Source organism: Cydia fagiglandana, chromosome 26 (assembly GCF_963556715.1).
Source record: "Cydia fagiglandana chromosome 26, ilCydFagi1.1, whole genome shotgun sequence".
NCBI classification, from domain to species: domain Eukaryota; kingdom Metazoa; phylum Arthropoda; class Insecta; order Lepidoptera; family Tortricidae; genus Cydia; species Cydia fagiglandana.
In genome coordinates, this window is record NC_085957.1 from 4,352,734 (window position 1) to 4,370,104 (window position 17,371).

A 17,371-nucleotide genomic window follows, 5' to 3' on the forward strand; every position below is an offset into this window, starting at 1 on the left:
AAACGTGTGATGTAATTAATGGATGACCCCAAAGCATAGCATCACGTTATCGCCTGTCATGTCATAGAAAAGTAAGCTCCGGTCCGGACACGGCTCAGTCTAACGTAAATCATCCTTAAGTATATACCACATACCGTAGTTCAGTTCGTTCAAGGTAACCTCGCATTAGTTCACACAGGCGTCTAATTTGATTCTCATTCTCTTCAGTATTGTGCACCGTTACCTTGGCGGAGCACTGGGCTGCCAACAACACTAAAAACATTAACATTTAAAATCAACACCAACGTAAATAAAATAAATACTTAAATAAAATTTTCACCACAAGTTCGGAAAGGCTTACTTTGCACTTCAAAAACGGATAGCAAAGTTGCACTTTGCTATCAGTAATTCATGTGAGGCAAAGTGATCAAATGCAAATTTTGAGTTGTTTTCTTATTTTTGCTGGTAGAAATGACTTTTAAATGTTGATTTTAGATGATAAATATTTAATAACATTTATTTGAATTTGATTTGGTTTGATTTTGTTTGATATTTTAGATACTAAATTTAGGTAATAAAATATTTGCTTCGGGTTGGTGTGGTGAAATATTTTGTGTTTCACTCGGGGGAAAATTTTGTTTAACCGCCCGTGCTAATATTGATACCCTCGCAACGCTCAAGTTCTTTTACTCTCGTAGTTCAATTTTAGAATCTTTCGCTTGCTCGGGTATCAATATTAGCACGAGCGGATAAACATCAACTTCGCCCCCTTGTAAAACAAATAACTATTGTTTATTTCAGACCATGAGATCCATATTTTTTGCTAGCTAACCAGAGAAACATCCATGCTTACATCCTATGTTAGTACTTACATAAAACCACTTATAACTATTAACTATTTACTACCTTAACATATACATAATGTGTGCTGAGAGGAACACGGGGCAAGATGGGTAATTTAGCCTTGCCTATCACTACCTCTACCCAGTATTTTGTGAGGCGGCAGTCTAGACCACAGAATAAATAATAGTACTAGGTACAGAAGACTCACTCTCTAACAAAACGCGTCTGTTACGATCAGCACAGATATGGCCGCTACGTGGCGACAGCGCCACGCGCGGCTTATGGTTTTCCCCAAAATTGGGGAGGAACGGATAGGCATACTTTTAGCTACCTGTAGCAAAGCCTCGAAATCGCGGAGTGAGCCACGCCTGGCTGGGGCCATAACTGGCCATGCCTCATTTAACAAGCACCTATTAACCCTTACAGATAGCCCCCTCTGCAGAGCATGCATGGAGGCAGAGGAGACAGCCGCCCATGTCGTTATCAAATGCCAAGGGGTGGCAGAATACCGGGCACAACACCTCGGCTCCACGGGGTCTCTCCCAGAAGTCATCGGCAACGTCAGGGGTCTGCTAGGCTTCTTGGTAGAGTCGGGTTGGCAAGAATAGTGCCGCCAACCCACCACGGTAAATATGCGCAATAATAAGATGTCGAGTTGCGGAAACCAAGCCTGCGAGAACCTATACCTATATCGATTATGTAATGTTACCGTCTACTCTCAACTGGCTAAATGAGCCATTTGAGGGTAGATTTTGTTTACTTTTATTTAAATACCTACCTAAAAATACAGAGTATAAATTCGAATTTTGCCAACCGGACTTAAATATTCTAAAACTTACTCAATATTATAATAACAAGCGTAGTCATTTTGCTTGTGTTATGGTAATGATAAATCTCTTAATAACATTTCTAAAATATTTACGTATTTAATTACAAATTTATTGTTATAAACCAGATCGTAAAACTTTAATATAAAATTAATTAGAATTTTTTTTGTAATTACGATTTATAGCAGTTTTATTATGTCCGATTTTATTGGCAATAATATAAATTAGTAATTTTAAATTCTTATTGTTCTTTATTGAAATAAAACATAGTTACCTAATAGGAATAAAGTTATATGGGTTACTAAAACATAAAATATGAAGAACCATTGGAGTTTGTTCCTTATAGTGGCATGTAAGTTATTTTCACCACACCATCTCGGAAAGGCTCTCTTTATACTTCAAAAACTGACGAGAAAGTTGCACATTATCCACAAGCAAGAATGGAAAATTAATCTGATGCAAATATGAGTGGTTTTCATGCGGTTCAATAGGTACATTTCAGCGGGCGAGGTGCACAGAATGACCTTGACGCCACGCGCCAGCGTGTGTGCGTGAGGAAAAGGATAATCCTTTTCCTATTAATGATAAGTAACTACTAATGACCACTCTATAATCCCCACATTTACAAATAGGTAAATGTGGGGATTATAGAGTGGTTTTGAAGTATAAAGAGAGCCTTTCCGAGATGGTGTGGTGAAAATAACTTGCAACAAACAAACAACAATAAAATAAAATAAGGAACAAACTCCAATGGTTCTTCATATTTTATGTTTTAGTAACCCATATAACTTTATGTCTATTAGGTAACTATGTTTTATCTCTATAAAGAACTATAGGCATTTGAAATAACTAATTTATATTATTGCCAATAAAATCGGACATAATAAAACTGCTATAAATCGTAAGTACTAAAAAATTCTAATTAATTTTATATTAAAGTTTTACGATCTTAAGGTTTATAACAATAAATTTGTAATTAAATACGTAATTATTTTAGAAATGTTATTAAGAGATTTATCATTATCATAACATAATAAAGCAACATGACTACACTTGTTATTATAATGTTGAGTAAGTTTTAGAATATTTAAGTCCGGTTGGCATAATTCGAATTTATACTCTGTATTTTTAGGTATTTAAATAAAAGTAAACAAAATCTACCCTCAAATGGCTCATTTAGCCAGTTGAGGGTAGACGGAAACATTACATGATCGATATAGGTATAGGTTATAAGCTTTATTTATGTATAGGTAACTTAGTAATTACCTTTTACAAACATGATATTAACATATAAAAATGGAAAAAAGAATTTGAGGGCAACCTGTATTCTTAAAAACTATGGTCGAATTTTAAACTGGCTTAAGGGGGGCGTTAATACCTTCATTTACCTTAGGTTCTCGCGGGCATGGTTTCCGCAACTCGACGTCATATTATTGCGCCTATTTTTCGTGGTGGGTTGGCGGCACTATTCTTGCCAACCCGACTCTACATCCGTTCCACCCCAATTTTGGGGAAAGCCTTAAGCCGAGCGTGGCGCTGTCGCCACCTAGCGGCCATATCTGTGCTGATCGTGACAGACGCGTTTTGTTAGAGAGTGAGTCTTCTGTACCTTGTACTATTATTTATTCTGTGGTAGAGGTAGTGATAGGCAGGGCTAAATTATCCATCTTGCCACGTGATCCTCTCTGCACGCATTATGTAAATGTTAAGGTAGTAAATAGTTATAAGTGGTTTTATGTAAGTACCAACCCTAATAGCATTTTCTTGTAGGGATTTTGTTGGGCCTTTGTTTACGTATTAGTTGGGCAACCGTTATATTTGGCCGTACGATTTGCTGGAGGGCCCTCGACAAAGGCCCTCCCGAAGATTCCCAACAGAGGGCCATTAGAGTAATTTTTTCGTTGGGCCTATTTAAATAAATCATACAATTATTCAACGGTGGTGGTTTTGGTTGGGCCGTGGTTGGGCCCATACACATTTGTTTGATGGTTGGTTAATTGTTACATTTGGCCGTACGATTTGCTGGAGGGCCCTCGACAAAGGCCCTCCCAAAGATTCCCAACAGAGGGCCATTAGAGTAATTTTTTCGTTGGGCCTATTTAAATAAATCATACAATTATTCAACGGTGGTGGTTTTGGTTGGGCCGTGGTTGGGCCTATACTCATTTGTTTGATGGTTGGTTAATTGTTACATTTGGCCGTATGGCTTGCTGTAGGGCCAACTGCAAAAAAATAAAAAAGGGCAATTTTTCCGTTGTGCTTCTGTTTGCAAATTCAGCAATTACCCATCGGCAAGTCAGGTAGGTCGGTAGGTAGTCGTGCACCAGGTTGAAGGCTCAACACAGCTTGTCCCACAAAGGGCCAACATTGTAACTTTAACGTTGGGCCTTGTGTAGGATTCTTACAATACTACCGTAGGTAAATAGTTGTGTAATTTATAGTGTGCCTACAGTCTAATTATGTAATGGGCTTTTGTTTACGAGTCCTACAGTTACCCTACGTTAAGTAAGTGGTTGTGTAATACGACGTTGGGCCTTTGCTGATAAATATTACAATTACACTACGGTAGGCATTGGTTGTATCCACATGAAGGCCCTAGGCAGTAGTTGTTAATCTTCTCTGTATCGTTCCAATTTTAGTATATGTACTGTCGAAGCAAGTACACTTACTATACACTCTAATTTGTATATATACTAACCGCACTTCGAAACTTCGTAAGCGAGATTTATGTTTTTTGAGATTTAAATTGAGAAAATGTTGGTAAAATACAATTTTTTAAATTTATGTATAAATTTTATAGTTATAGCTATTAGATTTATAAGTTACTTTTAAAAATATTATGATTATATCCGGAATAATCGACAAAATAACTATAACTTCGATGTTTGGAGACAGTAACGCCATCTAGTGACGCCACGAGCAAACTCAACTGGTATTGTTGGGCATCAGTACCACAGCCAATGTTGGTAAATGCGATATTTGTACTCACTGGGCCATCGAATGTTATCGTTGTTTAGCCACCGGTACCAAAATACACAAAGGCCCATTGTTAGGCGTCAGTGCCACAGCCAATGTTGGTAAATACGATATTTGTCATCATTGGGCCATCGGATGATATCTTTGACTAGCCAACGTTACCAAAATACACAAAGGCCCATTGTTGGGCATCAATGCTACAGTCAATGTTGGTAAATGCGGTATTCGTCACCATTGGGCCAACGAATGTTATCGTTGTTTAGCGAACGGCAGCAAAATACACAAAGGCCCATTTTTGGGCCTCAATGCTACAGCCAATGTTGGTAAATGCGATATTTGTCGTCATTGGGCCATCGGATGATATCGTTGATTAGCCAACGTTACCAAAATAAACAAAGGCCCGTTGTTGGGCATCAGTGCCACAGCCAATGTTGGTAAATGCGATATTTGTCAGCATTGGGCCATCGGATGATATCGTTGACTAGCCAACGTTACCAAAATACACAAAGGCCCATTGTTGGGCATCAATGCTACAGCCAATGTTGGTAAATGCAATATTTGTTGTCATTGGGCCATCGGATGATATCGTTGATTAGCCAACGTTACCAAAATAAACAAAGGCCCATTGTTGGGCATCAGTGCCACAGCGAATGTTGGTAAATGCGATATTTGTCATCATTGGGCCATCGGATGATATCGTTGATTAGCCAACGTTACCAAAATACACAAAGGCCCATTGTTGGTCATCAATGCTACAGTCAATGTTGGTAAATGCGATATTTGTCGTCATTGGGCCATCGGATGATATCGTTGATTAGCCAACGTTACCAAAATAAACAAAGGCCCGTTGTTGGGCATCAATGCTACAGCCAATGTTGGTAAATGCGATATTTGTCGTCATTGGGCCATCGGATGATATCGTTGATTAGCCAACGTTACCAAAATAAACAAAGGCCCATTGTTGGGCATCAGTGCCACAGCCAATGTTGGTAAATGCGATTTTTGTCATCATTGGGCCATCGGATGATATCGTTGATTTGCCAACGTTACCAAAATACACAAAGGCCCATTGTTGGGCATCAATGCTACAGCCAATGTTGGTAAATGCGATATTTGTCGTCATTGGGCCATCGGATGATATCGTCGATTAGCCAACGTTACCAAAATAAACAAAGGCCCATTGTTGGGCATCAGTGCCACAGCCAATGGTGGTAAATGCGATATTTGTCATCATTGGGCCATCGGATGATATCGTTGACTAGCCAACGTTACCAAAATACACAAAGGCCCATTGTTGGGCATCCGTGCCATAGCCAATGTTGGTAAATGTGGTATTCGTCACCATTGGGCCAACGAATGTTATCGTTGTTTAGCGAACGTTAGCAAAATACACAAAGGCCCATTGTTGGGCATCACTGCCACTGCCAATGTTGGTAAATGCGATATATGTCATCATTGGGCCAACGAATATTATCGTTGTTTAGCCAACGGTACCAAAATACACAAAGGCCCATTGTTGGGCATCTGTGCCACAGCGAATGTTGGTAAATGCGATGGTGGGCCAATACAAAATTAACGTTGGCTACGGAACGAACCTCATCCCAACGTTTTCCCTACCGTTGGCACCGTGGGCCCCAACGAAAATGCTACTAGGGAACATAATAGGATGTAAGTTTTTCTGGTTAGCTAACAAAAATATGGATCTCATGGTCAACAATATTTATTTATTTACTTAATCTGAATCTGAAAACGGCCCAAAAAGTATATCCTTGGCATCGAACACCGCTCTCAACCACTCGACTTTTCCTTCATTTCTGGCCATTTTTCCAGTAATTAATATTTTACAGCAAACAATAACACAGCATTTAGTAGAGCACCGAGTATCTATGACAGACGTTTTTTTTAAAAATAGTGATGTCGTTCACACCTGTAGATTTCACATGAAATCGAGATTGACCGTGGTTCTTTACAACTGTAATTATCTATGTGTATTTATAAAACACCTGTAGCCGTTCACAGTGCATTACAGGTGCCTGTAGCCTGTACTCTTGTAACCTGTAACTTTATAAAACTGGGCCCTGATGGTAGTCGTACTAACTGTAAAATCGATTTTTAATCTAATTCACAACAAAAGCTTTCTTGAGCTTGGGCTTAGTCAATTTGCGTAAAAGTGTCCTATAAAACTGTGCAGTCCGACTGTGCAGATAAATCGAACCGTGTGTATGACAAATCGTTACGATAATCGACATACACACGGTCTTTTAGAATTGTCTCGATGAGTATTAGTTGTCTGCCGTAAGAAAAGTACAGTCAGCGATAAAAACTTGTACCAAAAATGAAATTTTTGCCAAAAACTTATTTATTTATTGTATTGTAGTGATGCGCGCGGGGTGGTGTCAACAGTGGGATCCGAACAAGAATGGGGACGAGAATACGTACATGCAATACACGTCACACTGGAAGAAAGAGATTATTGAGTTAGCGCAGGACTGTATCTCCGAAATCACAGCCAGTGTATGTGTCGGCGGCCGATCGTAAGATCAGGCATATCATGAAATAGGGATGTTACGGAGTTCCGGTTCCGTTTCCGTTAAGGCGGAACTTCCGTTTGGTATTACACATCCGTTTCTGTTTCGGTTCCGTTATGTTTGAAACGGAAGTTATAACGGATGTCAATGCTTCGCGCGGCGGCGGCTACATCAAAAACCGGGCAAGTGCGAGTCTGACTCGCACACGAAGGGTTCCGTACCATAAAGCAAAAAAAAAAAAAGCAAAAAAAAAAACGGTCACCCATCCAAGTACTGACCCCTCCCGACGTTGCTTAACTTTGGTCAAAAATCACGTTTGTTGTATGGGAGCCCCATTTAAATCTTTATTTTATTCTGTTTTTAGTATTTGTTGTTATAGCGGCAACAGAAATACATCATCTGTGAAAATTTCAACTGTCTAGCTATCACGGTTCGTGAGATACAGCCTGGTGACAGACGGACGGACGGACGGACGGACGGACAGCGAAGTCTTAGTAATAGAGGGTCCCGTTTTACCCTTTGGGTACGGAACCCTAAAAACAGGTTCATACCAGTCATTCGCTCATCGCCCCGCTTGCCACGTGCTACGCTAATTTGTTGTTTGTTTGTATACTTTGTTTTATTCGTGTTTTAAAATTAAAATCGTATGTGTTCTGTTGTGTACTGACTACTGACTGTGTGTAGTGTGTGTGGTGAATATTAGTATGAAAAAAACGAATAATGAAGCCGAAATCAAGTTAGTTATTACCTTATTAGGTAAAATATTTTTGCTTAATAACATCTAGGTCAAAGATTTATAGATTTATTTTTATTTTTAGATTTAGATTTAGATATTTAGAATGTATGGTTTTAATAGATTCTGGTTCCGGTTCCGTTTTCGGTTCCGGTTCCGTTAAAATAAATTGAAAACATCTGTTTCCGTTTTCGGTTCCGATAAAACCACATCCGTTACATCCCTGTCGTGAAATTCCTAGGCATATCGTAACGTGAAAATCTTTGACTCGTTCCCTGAGTCGACGGAGCCCCGCTACGCGGGGCTCCTATTTCTGGGCAGTTTGCCCTTCGGGCATCTGAAGCAACCTAACGAACCTATCCTACCTATATATTGGTTTAATGTGACTATCGTCAAAACATTACACAGGATTACGATCTGCCTGATCTTACGATCGGCCGCCGACATACGTATTACCTACATTAAGGAATGCAAATCAGTTATAACCGTAACCGAAATATTCGGTTATAACAGAATATTTTGACAAAATTTCCTAACCGAATATCGGAAACTCGAATCGGTCACGGTTATTTTCGGTTATTTATTTATGACTTAAAATGTATGTTTTTATCATCTAATGACTACAAAATCCTGCCTTGGCTGTGACGCCTGTGACTACAATTTTTGTTATTCGTGGACTTTAATAACAAAAATATACCTACTTCCCTTATTTATGAAATATTTGTATTGTGTAAGAGTAAAAACACCAGGGCACCACTTTTAACAATATTTATTAGGGAATCACAATATGAGAGTATAGATCTGAAAATAATATGCGAGGACGCTCTCGCGTAAAACCAATCTAAGATGGACGACCACCTCTAGTGATGTGCCATTGTCGGTTATCGTAGTGATGTCAAACACCGATGGATGACGCCTCGATCGATGGATCTGGGCCCAGTTTTATAAAGTTACAAGTTACAGGTTACAAGAGTACAGGCTACAGGCACCTGTAATGCACTGTGAACGGCTACAGGTGTTTTATAAATACACATAAATAATTACAGTTGTAAAGAACCACGGTCAATCTCGATTACATGTGAAATCTACAGGTGTGAAGGACATCACTATTTTAAAAAAAACGTGTGTCATAGATACTCGGTTCTCTACTAAATTATGTGTTTTTGTTTGCTGTAAAATATTAATTACTGGAAAAATGGCCAGAAACGAAGGAAAAATCGAGTGGTTGAGAGCGGCGTTCCATGCCAAGGATATACTTTTTGGGCCGTTTTCAGATTCAGATTAAGTTAGATTTAATGAAATATTTACGTAATAAGTAAATAACATGTAAATAAGTACTCTTTCACATTCTTACATTAAAATGTATCGTTTCGGTAGCGGCTCAAAGATAAATACGGTGTGTATCGAAAATTATGAATAGTACACTTTACCATAATGTGAATGCACTATACTTAAATAAAGAGACGAATGCTAATAAATCAACGACAAATATCGGCAATAATCCCTTTCCATTTCCTAGTAGATAAAATAAAACGAATCGTCAATAAAATCAATATCAAACATATTGTCACTTTATTTCCTATTTACTATATATTTCAGATACATTAACAAAAACTGATAAGGTCAGTGCATGGAAAAGTATGCATGCCCTGGCACAATCGTTGGCGTTGGTGCTTAACAATAAAAAGTAAAGTTTAAAATCTCTCAGAAAACGAGTCTACAAGTAACTGCTGTTGTGCTGTTACAGGACAACAGGACTCAAGACGTATGTAAGTTTTTGTTACAAGTGTACCAATCTACACTTGTAATTTACAATATTTTTATAAAACGCTTGTTCGATTATGAGTTTAAAACTATAAAACTCCCGTATTTTCGTCTATGGTTGAGCTACAGGCACTTGTACCTGTAACCTGTAAAATTGTAACACAGTACTTTTATAAAACGCAAATTGTAAAAAACGGAGCAAGTGTTGCCAGTAAACGCCTGTAAACTTGTAACTTGTAACTTTATAAAACTGGGCCCTGGCCGTTTAATTGAATATTGTATTGTATTTTTATTGAATACCTCCAAGATCATATTTTACTGTATATGGTGTGTTTTATTAAAAAACGAAGATTTTTACTCACATTACCTTATACTGTAGGTACTACAAAGATTCTTGTATTTTTTTAATTACTACATTGTACCTAAATTTATAATTTTTCTTCGAAAATAACCGTAACCGATTATAACCGATATCCGGTCATTTTTCGGCCATAACCGTAACCGAAACGTATTTTAACCGTGTTTTAACAGGGGGACAACGGGTAATTTTTTTGCTCCAGTTTTAAGTTATCTTTTTGATATGAAGTTTGGCCGGTTATTGCATTCCCTAACCTACATACACATACCTATATATAATCATATAATCACGCCTATTTCCCGGAGGGGTAGGCAGAGACCACGGATTTCCACTTGCTACCTCTTTTGCTTCCTTCACTTTCATAACATTTCTCATACAGTGTATGTACAGTTATTATAGTTCGTTTTTTTAGCATTAGAAAAAAGGTAAACAATCTTGACGTGTCTTTTTATTGAAAAACACTTTTGAAAAATAAGTCACAGAATAATATGTAATAACCAAGAAAAGTGTGCAGCGATTCTGATAGCCCACGCACTGCAAGTCTTATTTTAAACGTCAAACTTCAATGAAAATAATGACGTATAAATAACACTTGCACCACGCTATTTAGGTAGATACTCGTATGTATTAGAGATGCAACGGATAGTTGTTTGGCCGGATACCGGATACCGGATATTTGGCCTGACCATCTTGTTTTGTAGTGAATGTTCGCGCGGACTTTCTCTAGGTTCGAAATGAGTGCGCGTGCAAGTGAGTGGCATGTTTAAATTGTTTTAAAATAATAATCGAGTATACGATTATGACCGTGATTGTTTCTTATTTCAATTTTGTTTACTCCAAAATCAAGCAGTCACTATCCGGTATCCGGCCGGATAGTTGGCCACTATCTGGTATCCGGCCGGATTTTAATATAATGGCCGGATAGGCCAGGTACCGGATAGTAACCGAATATCCGGTGCATCTCTCTCTAGTATGTAGGTATACTTAACGATAAATTTCCATTGTAGGTATTCCAGTCCGAGCAGATCCAATGGTTAGCCGCAGATGACCTGCGACACGCTATAGGCATGACTATGGGTAAGTCCAGCTTTTAGAGTCTCCCCACAGGTCTCTATTAATTGTTTCCCAAAAAGTTTAAGTAGTAATGTATGTGTGTAGCTTTCAAATAGAGCGCGACGGCTAATCCTATTGACGTGCCACGACCACCTGCATAAGAAGTAGGTAGAGTACTTCGGTTACTGAGTGCCGGCAAGTCGAACGCTACAGAACCAGTCTAAAATGTGTCATCGAGATGCGTAACAAAGGCGCGTTATCGGAGAGCGCACCTACACTGGTTTTTTGAGCGTTGGACTAGCCCGCGCTCAGGTGCCAAATAGAATAATTAAGACTATTTTTTTCTGGTAAGTAGCATGTGCGGTTTTACTTAACAATAGACAATAGGATTAGCCGTCGGGCTCTATTAGAAACCTACGAACTATACTATTATTTATTCTGTGGTAGTACCTAAACAATTTGTAATGTCCAGGTCGTATTTTCGAGTTGCATCGACAACAGGTGGACATGTACCGGCGCATGAAGCGTATAGTAGAGGGGCAGTTCACCTGGCTGCGTCCAGAGCTGGCGGGGGTCTTCCACCAACTGGGGCCCCAGAGCGGGGTCGCCGAACCGGCTGCGGGCTTCGAACAGTTCAAACCCAATCAGTATGACCAAAAATGGGTGTCGAACGTTAAGCAAACTTACCAAGATTATAAGCCGCACATTTATATTACGGCTTTGGAATATATTACGAAGAAGCAGACTCAAATCGAAAATCTTGTAAAGGTAACGAATATGTAGATATCAGTAGATATAATTCTGTAATTTCTTTCAAGCAAAGTGTGTCAGTAGAAATTACAGCAAAGAGAAGTAGGGTAAGAACTATTATATAATCTGTGCTTTGGCCTAGAGTCGAGTAGATGGCTTTAATATTAAAAACCGGGCAAGTGCGAGTCGGACTCGCGCACGAAGGGTTCCGTACCATAATGCAAAAAACAAACAAAAAAAAGCAAAAAAAAACGGTCACCCATCCAAGTACTGACCACTCCCGACGTTGCTTAACTTTGGTCAAAAATCACGTTTGTTGTATGGGAGCCCCATTTAAATCTTTATTTTATTCTGTTTTTAGTATTTGTTGTTATAGCGGCAACAGAAATACATCATCTATGAAAATTTCAAGTGTCTAGCTATCACGGTTCTTGAGATACAGCCTGGTGACGAGCTGGTGACAGACGGACGGACGGACGGACGGACGGACAGCGAAGTCTTAGTAATAGGGTCCCGTTTTACCCTTTGGGTACGGAACCCTAAAAATTTAACAAGTTAACACATATCAGTGAAAGAATAAGGATCAAAGTCAAATGGCGTTCTAACAGTGTTAATCTTCTGTCGAAAGATGGCAGTAAATTTACAGTGGCTACGAAATTTACTTTGACAATCCGCCTCTACGCGCTGATGCTTGAAGCGAAAGCGAATCCGGAGGTCGCGGGTTCAAACTCCGGCTCATACCAATGAGTTTTCAGAAATATCATTTGATATTTGCCAGACGCTTTTCGGTGAAGGAAAACATCGTGAGGAAACCAGACTAATCCCAATAAAACACTGATTTAAAGTTTCACGATTATTAAACATTATGAAACTGCACAACGGGACTTAATACGCGATTAAGTCCCGTAGTGCAGTTTCATAATCCCAATAAGGTCTAGCTTCCTTTCTGGGTTAGATGGTCAGATGGAAATCGCTTTCGTAAAAACTAGTGCAAGTCATGGGATTAGTTGTCAAGCGGAACTCAAGCTCCCATGAGCCGTGGCCAAATGGCGGGATTACGCGAGGAAGAAGAAGAATCCTCCTCTATACCTTCACTCTATTCTCTTTGCAGTTACTAACGACTTACACGGCAGAGGAAGAGGTGGATCGTTTCAAGCCGTACAATCTACCCATGGGACAGGACCATTTGGCCGTGTGGAAGGGGTACCAGACCAAAAGTAAGACTACATTTGGTAGAAGAGCCAGAGCAGACTGCAAAATTTGGAACCGACTTGATACCGCGATGAAATGCAATGCAAGTTTGTTTCCCATAAAAGTGATTCTATAGTCCGTGGCTGTACATTAGATAAATAATTCAATAATTATTAACAAAAGCAAAAAAAAACGGTCACCCATCCAAGTACTGACCACTCCCGACGTTGCTTAACTTTGGTCAAAAATCACGTTTGTTGTATGGGAGCCCCATTTAAATCTTTATTTTATTCTGTTTTTAGTATTTGTTGTTATAGCGGCAAAAGAAATACATCATCTGTGAAAATTTCAACTGTCTAGCTATCACGGTTCGTGAGATACAGCCTGGTGACAGACGGACGGACGGACGGACGGACGGACAGCGAAGTCTTAGTAATAGGGTCCCGTTTTACCCTTTGGGTACGGAACCCTAAAAACGAACTATAAGTCCGAATTTGATAGTCTGCCACGGCGGAACTTGCCGAAAGCATTGACGTGTATCTCAGGACGGGCCTTACGGGCACTAAAAATGGTACTATCAGCGGTGTCACCTACGAATCCGAGCCAATCGTGCAGTCTAATGGCTCCTCTTCACGTTGGGCCAACGCCAACGCCAACGAGGGACGCATTTATGCGTTAGAGGGAGCAAGTGATATTGCTATCTCATTCTACCGCATGGCTGCGTCCCTCGTTGGCGTTGGCGTTGGCCCAACGTGAAGAGGAGCCTTAACGCAACTAGTTGCGGCCAATCGCGCGCGTGATGCGAACTCATCAACCAATCGCGTTGTAACGGTGTCACACCTGTACTGGCCCCATTCATGCCCCATTGTTATTGCCCAGTCCTGAGATACATACGTTAATGGCCGAAAGTACAAAAAAAGCAGTTTCGGCAAAGAAAATAACTGACAGACTTCGCTTTTCTGTGTTTACATGTAAATTTCTAACTGCTGCCATAACTGTTATTTCGGTATCAGATGGGTTAAATCAGCTCCCCTTTTTCTCACCGGAAGTGGCCATCTTTTTCGTATTTTCGGCAAGTTCCCCCGTAGGCCAAGCAATAAGAAGGTATAGAGGGAAATGCTAGGAACACAATTTTTGACTCCGTAACTTTGTTTGAATTCAGCACCCCCGATTTATACGAAAATGATACCAAACATGGCCTAACAGCTTCACTGATGTAGATATCAAGATAAAATTAAAATCCCTAAATAAACTTTCAAGAGCGGGTATCTCAAAAACTATTCAAGATATCGAAAAACTTGACTGAATAAAACATGTAACTAATTTTATTAGCTTTCGGTTTGTCTTAGTAGTCATTTCGCTAAGACGCAAAGTTTCCAAGATATCAATAAAAAACCGAAAAATTCGACCTTCTTACCCCCCTCTACCCCTCAGCACCGGGGCTACAGCCGGGGACTTTTGATATGTTCACCTCCTAACTAGTCCAAACAAAGTTATAGAGTCAAAAATTGTGTTCCTAGCATTTCCCTCTACAAGGTTTTTTGAGCATTCCTGACCTACCGTGGTAGACTATCAAATTCGGACTTAGCATCTCTTTTATGGGAAACCATTGTGCATTTAATCACGGTATCAAGTCGGTTCAAATTTTGCAGTCGCGTGTTATTTCGTAGTCGACGTCTAAATGAGTCCTCGCCTGTGCGGTACGGGGGAGACGGGGTGGGACGACTAAGGGTGGCGGGGAAGGTGCGGGCGCCGTACGCCTGCCCCACCCCACCCCGTCTCCCACCCCGTCTCCCCCGTACCGCGCAGGCGAGGACTTATTTAAGCGGTCGGTCTATAACCACAGAATAACTAATAGTACTACCGTACAGAAAATTCACTCGTTCACAAAAGTCACATTTAGGTATAAAATTATACCTATACTCGCCACCTGCACGCAAAATTGAAACTTATATACCTACGTAACCGCGCACGAACCGTGAATCTTCCTTGCGCGCCGCAGTTTTATGACCGAGCTGTGAGCGTCGGCACAGGGTTGAAACTTGACAAATTTTTGTACCTATACCTACCGATTTATTATTTTTAAGATTAATATGTAGGAATTACTAACGTTGATTCTGTAAACATATTTTTTTTATCCGGACATAGTATGTCTGATTCTTACGGAAGTAGGTAGATATGCCACATCCGTATTCCTTTGAAAATATGTCGGTCAGTTCCTAATATTGTTTCTGGGCCACCAATAATCATTTATGCAAACAAAACGAATTAGTTGTCGAATTTGATTACTTAGTATTTATGTTATGTTTTAAAGTTTAAATTCACCTTTCAATATCGTCCGGAATTTAATAAAATGTTATTTCTGCAACCTTGTTCTTTAGACATCCGTAAACAGAACAATATCTTTTATAGGGATTATATCGAGATATAGGTTTCGAAGCCATTGTGTATTTTCAATTTTGCGCGAGCGCCACGTAACACGACTATCGTGCGAGCCGAGCGGCACGCGGCAGCCCACTGCCATACGCCGCGCAACGCGGCGCGCCGGCCAAATGTACCTAAACTGCGTAGTGACACCCCCCTGCTATAACTTCGTTTTCTTATATGGTCCGTGGTATTCTAGAAAACCTCAGACACGGCCCAGAAGACACCACACAGAATGAAGAAGACAGAAAATACGACGAAGAAGAAGAGTTAAAGGCACAAATGCGGGACGCGTATTTTAAAAAGAATAGAAATAATAAATAAATCCGCCGGTCTAGTACTATACTAAGAAGGGTGGTTCGCTTTTCATACAAAATTCAATCAAATCTCATTAAGTAACTACACAGTATTAGTACACAAATATTTCCGCATTTATCTTCTTTCGAATATTCGTTTGCGCGAAATTAACAGGAAAACAATGTTTCATACAGAAATCATGCAAAAATCATAGTTAACTTTTCATCAATTTTACGTATGTGTGTGTCACAAATGTCGTGTACAGATACATTTGCGACGTTGCCATACCATTTCCGACGTTGCCGGGCTGACCACGGCTCGAATTTGGAGTGCCGTCATGTTTAGTGCAATTTTGTTGACACTGATATTTGACAGGTAGTTAATTGACCTAAGCGAGAAGTTCGTCAGCTTAGCTAAGAACTATCATGGCGTGTTATGCAAACAGTCGCTTTTTTGCTTGCAAACGGAAGATTCCCGGTTCGATCCCCAGTCATTGTATGCTGGAACATAACTTTTTGTATTTTTGTTACACCTACATTTCGTATTGTTTTTTATTTTTATTTAATTTTTCTTATTATCATAAATCGATTATTAAGTATAGGCTACACGTATTCTTTAATTTTTACAAAGATAATTAGAAATTATACTCTTCCTAATCTCTCTGATTTTTACAATCAGGACATCCTCACTGCAATAAAAACCGGGCAAGTGCGAGTCGGACTCGCGCACGAAGGGTTCCGTGCCATAATGCAAAAAAAAAACAAAAAGAGCAAAAAAAAAAACGGTCACCCATCCAAGTACTGACCACTCCCGACGTTGCTTAACTTTGGTCAAAAATCACGTTTGTTGTATCACGGGAGCCCCATTCAAATCTTTATTTTATTCTGTTTTTAGTATTTGTTGTTATAGCGGCAACAGAAATACATCATCTGTGAAAATTTCAACTGTCTAGCTATTACGGTTCGTGAGATACAGCCTGGTGACAGACAGACGGACGGACGGACGGCCGGACAGCGAAGTCTTAGTAATAGGGTCCCGTTTTACCCTTTGGGTACGAAACCCTAAAAAGAAGTGTATAAAATTTCCTGTGGTTAAAAATAATGGATTTTGTCTATAAATGAAAAACACAATTATTACTATAGTTTGTTTTTTTTAGCATTAGAAATAAGGTAAACAATCTTGACGTGTCTTTTAATTGAAAAACACATTTTAAAAATAAGTTACGGCAAATATGTAACAATTATAAATCTAATACGATCATTTATATTCTTCTGCTTTCATAAGTAATCGTTTTTGATTTTGAAAAACCTGATAACACTGAGTATGTGGGGGAAGCGCTGCTGGCCTAGCGGAAAGCAATTCGGAGGTCGCAGGTTCTAACCCCGGCTCGTACCAATGATTTTTCGAACTTTTGTACGAAATAGCATTTGATACCTACCTATTTATACACCGATACCTATTTTTCGGTGAAAGAAAACAATGTGAGGAAACCGGACTAATCCAAATAAGTTTACTCTCTGGGTTGGAAGGTCAGGGCAGTCGCTTTCGTAAAAACTAGTGCGCATGCCAATTCTGGGATTAGTTGCCAAGCGGAGATTGAATATCTGGGAGACCGACCAAAGCTTACAAAACATAAAAACTCAAAAAT

General features: G+C 39.5%; 1 protein-coding gene and 1 long non-coding RNA gene across 2 annotated transcripts in view; one reads left to right on the forward strand and one right to left on the reverse strand.

Moving 5' to 3' along the window:
* LOC134677510 (uncharacterized) overlaps nucleotides 1-15,436 on the reverse strand; it is a 28,614-nt gene extending 13,178 nt beyond the window's left edge. The window contains exon 1 of the long non-coding RNA XR_010100037.1: nucleotides 14,844-15,436. This is a non-coding gene — a long non-coding RNA (uncharacterized LOC134677510). The remainder of the gene's footprint in view (nucleotides 1-14,843) is intronic.
* LOC134677235 (uncharacterized) lies at nucleotides 929-14,683 on the forward strand. The gene is made up of 6 exons (XM_063535668.1): nucleotides 929-932; nucleotides 1,249-1,406; nucleotides 11,016-11,085; nucleotides 11,534-11,829; nucleotides 12,923-13,028; nucleotides 14,655-14,683. The coding sequence occupies exons 1-6, from the start codon at nucleotides 929-931 to the stop codon at nucleotides 14,681-14,683; spliced, it is 663 nt and encodes a 220-aa protein (XP_063391738.1).
* Nucleotides 15,437-17,371: the final 1,935 nt, after the last annotated feature.